Source organism: Punica granatum, unplaced genomic scaffold (assembly GCF_007655135.1).
Source record: "Punica granatum isolate Tunisia-2019 unplaced genomic scaffold, ASM765513v2 Contig00418, whole genome shotgun sequence".
Classification (NCBI taxonomy): Eukaryota; Viridiplantae; Streptophyta; class Magnoliopsida; order Myrtales; family Lythraceae; genus Punica; species Punica granatum.
Window position 1 is genome coordinate 23,387 of NW_022204333.1, and position 8,779 is coordinate 32,165.

The 8,779-nt window shown below is 38.5% G+C and overlaps 1 protein-coding gene across 1 annotated transcript; it reads left to right on the forward strand.

Annotated features, from left to right (window-relative positions):
• The first annotated feature begins 592 nt into the window (after positions 1-592).
• Positions 593-3,560, forward strand: LOC116190305 (putative receptor protein kinase ZmPK1). The gene has a single exon (XM_031519987.1). The coding sequence runs from the start codon at positions 735-737 to the stop codon at positions 3,150-3,152; it is 2,418 nt and encodes an 805-aa protein (XP_031375847.1). The 5' UTR covers positions 593-734; the 3' UTR covers positions 3,153-3,560.
• The last annotated feature ends 5,219 nt before the right edge of the window (positions 3,561-8,779 follow it).

The following is an 8,779-nucleotide window of genomic DNA, read 5'->3' on the forward strand; positions in this document are numbered from 1 at the left end:
CTATGGATATCTATTTCAAGTTGTCCTATGTTCTGCCCCAGTCCCACTATTTTTGTCTTTATGCATTCTTACCCAATTAGACCTTAAATTGACCCTTTTAACGGATTCTTTATTTCTTTCCTCTCTTCTAATGATTGACTAGAAATCTCAATTTCATCATTCTTTTCACAAATTGTTACTTTTCTCTTCAACCAGCTTGCAATTAAAAATGTCAACAATAAAATAGGTTATAGTGCAATGATATACGCTTTCACCCAGTAACTAAGAGGTTTCAAGTTCAATAGTTGTAATGAAATTATTTGTACCTCTTTATTATTTATTAAAATTTCTATTTTATTATAGTAAACTCATAAATCTCTCTTATAATAAGAAAAAATGTCAACAAATATGGATCACATTCGATGCATGTCCTCCTCCGGAGACCATAGATTCACAATAGTCTTCGAAGCAGTTTCGCGGTACTCTACTGTGGCTGGAGACAATATATGGCCTTTCATCGTCGTCGTCGTCGTCATCACAAAATATTTTTTATTGCCTGCATAAGAAAGATGTTTTGTTAGCACAAGTAATTGACTTTTCTACATTCTCCCGAACTTCATAGACACACAAGCACACGCTCCCATACATACATATATATATATATATATATGTAGGGTTTCTACTTCCAGAATACATCTTTTTCTTAACCAAACTCACTTTACATCAAAACAATCACAAGCATCAATTACACAATAATGTCAAGCTCCATATTGTTACTTGCCATGTCTCTCTTCATCTTCGCTCATGCAACTTCTCCTAGGAGCTTTCTGAGAAGAGGCTTTTCGGTATTGATTGAAGATGAACTCGAGATTCTAGTTTCCCCCAAGAAAACGTTCACTTGCGGATTCTATGGATCCGGAGGGAACGCTTACTACTTTTCCATTTGGTTCACTGGATCACGAGACCGTACTGTGGTCTGGATGGCCAACCGGGACAAGCCCGTGAACGGGAAAGGCTCCAGGCTCACTTTCCGGGGGAATGGTGTCGTGGTCTTGACGGATGTCGATGGGACAGTCGCCTGGGAGACCAATACCACCTCCACCAGTGCACGCAAGGCCGAGCTCTTAGAAAGTGGGAACCTCATCCTGAAGGACCCGTCTGGTCACGTGCTGTGGCAGAGCTTTGATAATCCGACCGACACACTCCTCCCTAACCAACCTTTTACTAAGAGCTTGAAGCTCATATCTTCCTTCGGTAGAGGTTCTTATTATTCGGGGTACTTCAATTTCTACTTCGACAGCGACAATGTGCTGAAACTGATGCACGATGGGCCCGTAATATCGAGCCTCTACTGGCCTAATCCTGATTCTGATGCATTCGGAAATGGAAGAACGACTTATAACAGCACTAGGATTGCGGTTCTGGATGACTCTGGGATGTTCATGTCCAGTGACCGTTTCCAGTTTAATGCTTCCGACAGAGGGCATGGCATCAAGAGGAGGCTGACAATCAATCATGATGGGAATTTACGGCTCTATAGCTTGAATGAGTCCAATGGCACCTGGGCGGTTACTTGGGAGGCCCTGAAAGGAATGTGTAAAGTTCATGGAGTTTGTGGGAGGAATGGGATTTGTGTCTATACGCCCGAGCCCAAGTGTTCGTGTCCTCCCGGTTATCAGATGAACGACCCCACGAATTGGAACAGCGGTTGCAAGCCAAAGTTCAATGTCACGTGTTCAAACTTTACTTCGGACAAAGTGAGATTCGTGGAACTCCCACAAACTGATTATTATGGGTTCGACCTGGTTTATAACTCCAGCACCTCGTATGAGTGGTGCCAGGAAGCCTGCCTTACAGATTGCAATTGCCTGGGTTTTGCCTACAGGACTAATGGGCTGGGGCCATGCTTCACAAAGAGCTCCCTCTTCAATGGGTATAAGACGCCGGACTTCCCCGGAAATCTGTACCTGAAACTCCCAGTCTCGCTCCAAGTTTCCTCTGTGACTCCGATATTGAACGGGTCACTCCCCATCTGCCCACTCGGTGAAAACACAGTCCTGGTGGGCTCATCCTCCATGTATGATGGTATAGGGAAGAGGATCAGATGGGCCTATCTCTATTGGTTTGCGTCTGTCATTGGGGCAGTGGAGATCCTCTTCTTCATGTCGGGCTGGTGGATACTCTTCCGGAAACAGGGGGGCCCGGACCCATTGGAAGATGGGTACCAAGCCCTGTCGAGCCAATTCAAGAAGTTCAGCCATGGAGAGCTCAAGATCGCAACGAGGAACTTCAGGGAGGAGATTGGGAGAGGTGGCTCTGGGACAGTCTATAAAGGCAATTTGGGTGATGGAAGGGAAGTGGCTGTGAAGAGACTGGGAGATGTTCACCATGGAGAAGATTTCTTTTGGGCAGAGGTCAGCACAATTGGAAAGATCAACCACATGAACCTGGCAAGAATGTGGGGGTTCTGCGCTGAAGGAAGGAATAGACTTCTAGTCTACGAGTTCGTCAAGAATCAATCTCTGGACAGGCACTTGTTCGGACCGAATCTCCTGAGATGGAAGGATCGATTCAGGATTTCACTGGGGACCGCAAAGGGCCTGGCTTACCTGCACCACGAGTGCCTCGAATGGATCATCCACTGCGATGTGAAGCCTGAGAACATACTCCTGGACCCGGATTTCGAGCCTAAGATAGCGGATTTCGGGCTAGCAAAGCTCCTTCAGAGGGGCAATGCAACCTCGGATTTCTCTATGATCCGCGGCACGAAGGGGTACATGGCACCGGAGTGGGCCCTGAACCTGCCAATCACGGCTAAAGTCGATGTGTTTAGCTACGGAGTGATGGTCCTGGAGATGGTGAGAGGGATCAGGCTCTCAAATTGGGCAATCATGGATGTAGTTGAAGGAGAGGAAGAGGTGGAGGAAGCGCAGCTGACAAAGTTTGTCAGGGTGGTCAGGAGGAACATCCAATTTGATCCGGAGGATAACACGTGGATCGAGAAAGTCCTAGACCCCAGGCTGAGGGGGCAGTACAGCAAAAGACAGGCAAGAGCTCTAGTGGAGGTCGGAATAGCGTGCGTCGAGGAAGACAGGACCAAGAGACCAACCATGGACAACATTGTGGATGTCCTACTCAAATGTGACAATGAGCCTAATGTCCCTGCCAGGTAGAGGGGATAAAACAACAGTTCAATAACAAGCAAGGGTGACTGTTAAAGGCCCGGGGGACTATGCAGGGCCACTGCGGCTAGGAGCCGGCTTGACGGATTATACTTCAGATCCAAGATCAAAATTTTCTTTAATCCCTCAAGATAAGATTCCTTCTCTAGCCCTTGCTTTGTTATCGAGTCGAATCGCCCAAAGGTCCCTCGGGCTTTAGGGAGCTGGTTGATCTTCTATGTTTACTCTTTCTTTCCCCTTTTTCCCCCATGCAACTGTTATGCTCGACGCTACGGAATTTTCATTGAGCTCGTACGGGTTTGGGCCCATTTTTACTTAAAAACTCAAACTGATAAGTGGTGGTTTCCAAGTTTCATATAAACCAATGGATATTGATATATCTTTTCCATTTATTCCTCAATACTCGCCCTCACGTGCAATATGTCGTCATTTGTCCACACGTTGTCACGTATCCTTAATCACCTACCCTCAACAATTGACCCCGAGTCGAGCTCTTCTACCTTGCTCGGGCGGTGGGAGGCTAAGACAAGGCAATCTTTTGGTTGCTCTTTGACATATTGGGCTTGCGTGGCACCGGTGCGCATATGTGCGTGGGGCTCTGATACTATATTAAATTTCAGCTAGACTAATACGGACTTGAGTCAATATCTACTTAAAAACTCAAGCTGAGAATTTACAGATGTTCCCTCTTTCTGTGAACCATAATATCAATTACTCCTCGATTATGTATTACACTTCATTCAAGGCATGTTATTTGTAATAGCTGCTACATACTATATCCTTCTATACAGCTTCGTCAATTGGTACTAGAAATTCTAAAGCGACTTTACTGTAATGATATCAATCCCCGAGCATTCACACCAGGAATCCGAATCTTACGATAAACTTACAATTTGAACAATATATCTACATATATCATTGTTCTGGTCCAGAAAACAACCTGCAGGAGAATCTCCTACTCCATGCTCAATTTGAAATTATGATCACGGGGGCTTGATGATATTAATGGAAAAAGAGAAATATTTGTCAGCTTGTTAAAACTAAGACATTGGAATATTATATTGTGTTTGGTTTTAAAGTTAAGTAGAGTTGAGTTTCAATTTTAGTTAGGTTGTAATAATTGTGTTGTTGAATTATGAGAAAAAGTGTGAAAAAGTAATGAATAGTTGAGAGAAAGTAATGATTAGTTAAGAGAAAGTAATCATTGTGTTGTTAAATTGTGAAAAAAGGAATGAATAATTGAAAGTAGTGATTGTGTTATTAAATTGAAGATAAGTGGAGTATAGTTAAAATTAAAGTTAAAATCATTTCACATAAATCTGTAATATGCATATAGTTTAGGGTTAATTACACTGGTAGTCCAAAACGTTTTAATAATGTATCAGATTGGTCCAAAAAATTTTTTTTTTGCTACTTAATAGTACAAAATGTTTCAAAGTTGTAACATGATAATACAAACCGCCATCTCGCCATTGATGCCGTCAAGTCGTCCTTTACAAGACTATAAATTTTACACCATTATGTAACTTACATAAAACATTTTGTACTATTAAGTTACAACTTCAAAACATTTTGCATTATCATATAACGTCCCACAAAAACCAATTTTCCACTATCAGCGTCGGCTTGATGGCATCAATGGTGAGATGACGATTTGTACTATCATGTTACAAATTTGAAACATTTTGTACTATCAAGTGGCAAAAAAAAACTTTTTGGACCAACCTGATATATTATTAAAACTTTTTGGACCACCAGTCTAATTTATCCTATAGTTTAAGAGAATTGGTGCATTTATTATGCACTAAATATATTAGTATATGTAATTAATATTATTTTGTACAAAAAATTAATAACTTTTAATTTTATTTCTAAGGAAATGTATCAAATATAATTTCTTCATTTAAAATAAATTTCGTATACAAGTGTTTTGCTCTTATTTTATAATTGCAGCAAATTAAATATATGTGTATAGATAATTTCGGTGCTAAAAGGTATCCATTTATAATTCAATTCTTTAACTTAAAGGGAGGCTATTTTCCAAGGCGTCATGCATCTTGAGTTCAATTAGATATACACTAATAAAGAATTATAGTATACCATAATTTGATAATTTGGTCATTATAATTTTAAAAATGAATAAATCTATTTTCATTTTTATCAATATTTTGTGTGATATGAAAATTATTTATTCTGATACTTATGGAATATTAAAATAAAATAAACATACACATGCATCGTCATTAATCTTATTATGAAAATATACTTGTGTAAAATGATAAAAACAATATATTCATAACGATGATCACTTAATAAAGGAATTAACCATACTTTTCTTATAGTTGTATTTAATCATTTGTTGTTTAAAAATATTTGAAATACAATTATATCACCATAAAAAACTTTTAACTAGACTTTTATATAAAAATATCTAAACATAAATTTGGACAAAATAACTAGCATAAAATACCTGTGAATCACACGGGCAAAGGCTAGTTAATAATGATAATGGAATAATAAGAGCGAAGGAACATAAATAAAGTACGTGACATGGGAGAAAATCTAAGTGGAAGAGATTGAATACCCATGGAAGACTAAAGTTGATAATTTTTTTCGATTACAAAGGATGCTCAAAATCTAATACAATGAAATATAAATCATAAACAACTATAAAAGAGTAAGGTTAGTCCCACTAGGTATTGAATTTGCGACCTCTAAATCAACATGCGAGGATATACACCATTACACTATATCATCTTTTGATACGAAAGTTGGTATTGAAAATGATGCTTCTTGCACTAGTCATTTTACATAAACTGGCCATATTAAAAAAAAAACAAAAAACAAAAATGATTTAATGAGGGACTATATAGATGGTGTCCCAGAGCAGTAAACGTTGCATAATTCCATCTGTATAAGTAAATTAACGATCATAGCCCCGTGGCTGGTTCTTATGCACCTTATGTGTTAAAGGGTGAGTGTGACAATGGAGTACGACATTTACAAGACGATACTTTTATCCGGTCTTTTATAGTGCGTTTGGTTTTAGAGTTGAGTTGAGTTGGTTTTAATTTTAATTAGTTTGTAATGATTATAATGTTGAATTATGAGAAAAAGTGTAAAAAAGTAATGAATAGTTGAAAAAAAGTAATGATTGTATTGTTGAATTGTAGAAAAAGTAATAAATAATTGGGAGAATTTATTATTAAAAATTAAATTGAATGGTTAAAAAAATTAAAGAAAAATGAAAAAGTTATAATTGTGTCGTTAAATTTTATTATGTAGTGAGTAGAGTAAAAGTTAGAGTTGAAATCTTAAAATCAGATTACGAAATCAAACGGGCCATTAACCACTTTGATAATCCTGTTGAAATTTAATGTTCAAATCTATTACAACTTGGTAAGCACATGCATTACTGTTCTGTTCTTGGTCAATGCACATTATAGTTCCACAGCTACATAGATTCGACACCATCAGAAAATACGATCAATTATTATTGATGTTCATTATTGGTTTGATTTCGTCTGAACTATTTAATTTAATGATTCATTTCATACTGGTGTCAAAAAAGTCAAACGATACATATGCTGGTCAAAATGATAATTCGAAAATAATAATAATAATAATAATAATAATCTTGGTCACTGCAGATTATATTTCCAATCAGCTCTTGATCTGGGCAGACGCGGGGGTGTGAGTATCCTTTTCCCTTCCTTTCTGTCTCGTTGATTAGCATTTGAAGTTTCCGTTGCTCTGGATATGGTCATCAATAGGGGAGGAAGCAGGATTTTTGTTTTAGCTAGACATGGCAAGACTGTTGATTTAAGCAAAAGAAGTTATTGGAATGCTTGGCATACTTGGCACCAATATAAGTTGGTAGAGTCATTTGAAAACGATCAGTGTGATTTCTCATCAGCAAATGGATTTTGAGGAACTGCTGTATTGAAAATTGCAGGTCGATGAGCTGATGGGCAATGCAGAAACCGCAGAATCTTTGTACTCAAAGGCAGTACGCCTGCTAGTCTTTCTTTTGGTGGAAGCACCTTCTTTAATCCTTAACCCCCCATTCTCTCTCACTAACTCTGACAGATATAGGCTCCGGAATTACATCGAGATTCTTAACAGCAGGCAATGCCATCTAAGGTCGATGGGGGTGGTTCGTCTTTAGTGCGACGACCAGCAGTGCCCCACCTAAGGGACGGGAAAAGGAAAATCTGAAGAGAGACTTGCGTTCTCCTTTTCCTTAATCCTCTAATGACTTTGCCCTGCTGCTGTGTAAAATGTTATTCGATTTGTACAGCTAATTCTTTGAGCAGAGGACTGGTATTTTAATTAGTCACTGGTGGTTGTGGCGGAGGTGAAGAATGTGAAGTTTGGATTTCTTCCGTGGTTTAAAAGGAAACAACAAAAAATGTGCATTCTTTGTTTGATTCTTATAGTCGATTGAGTTACTATAATTCCATAGTCCTTTGTATATAAAGTTGGAGGACCATTGTTCGTTTATCTTCGATGGACTTATTGGAAGGATGGATGGATTTAATCTTATGAAAAATTTATTCGATTGTTAGCCTTTTCCTACGTATGGGGGATCTTCATTTATGTAAACAAGATTTATGTCAATGCATATGCAGTTCCGTTATTTGGGGTGTCTTATGATTCTTCTTTATGTCATGTCATTTCACTGTATGGCTTTTCACTGCATGACTTGAGGCAATAGATCGAGTAAACTTGACTGATGCATATAAATTTTGAAGTAAATTGATCAGACGGTCAAATATGTGGGAGAGAACATTTATATAGAAATTCGGAATGGCTATGGTTTTCAAAATAGTTGGGAAAACATTTATATGTGCCATTGTCGTTGAATGGTTCCGGTCAGTTGTCACTGATTATCAAATGGTCATGACGTTTGTAGGGAAAATTGCACTAATGGTACACAAAATTTTAGATAGTTGCACGATTGGTTTTAAGAAAAAAAAATTTTGTACCAGTCTTGCAATTATTCAAAACATTTTGTATAAATGGTGTAATTTTCCCTACGTTTATATCGGTTTTCCAAGGTCTACTTTCATGGTAATACATAACATTCTTTCATCATGAAGTTATCATACAGTTAAATATCGTCTGAATTCTGGATATTTAGCAGCAAAGCAATCGAGATTATGACCCTGAGCTGATCGTATTCACCTATTTGGGGCTTGTCGAGCCAAAATGCGTGCACTTGAATCTTGGCTCGTCAAAACCTCCTATGGTTAGAATTTTCTTGGGTCCGATCTATGTAAAGATGATAAGGAGATCAAGATAAAAGCCAGCCACCCTCTCATTGAGGCAACAACCACCTCTCTGCCATCGCTGCACCAGCAGCCTTGTGGCAACTTGTTCGCTGTTTTTCCGTAAGGAATTACTCGTAGCAAATATTGCTTTCGTGGATGTCTCAATCAAGGAAGGGAAAACTGTTCTTGGAAAAGTTAAGGAATTTTCTCTATGACTAAAACAATTTCCCCACTACTGAAGGCTTTCACAAACAAGATGAAGAAGCAATGCGTCCTACTTGCAGATATTTCATAGCGGACAAACAAAAGGCCTCCGCTTCGATTTTGACAGATCAAGTCTGCCTA

Coding starts and splice junctions, on each gene's coding strand:
- LOC116190305 (XM_031519987.1), top strand. CDS start 735: ATGTCAAGCTCCATATTGTTACTTGCCATGTCTCTCTTCATCTTCGCT.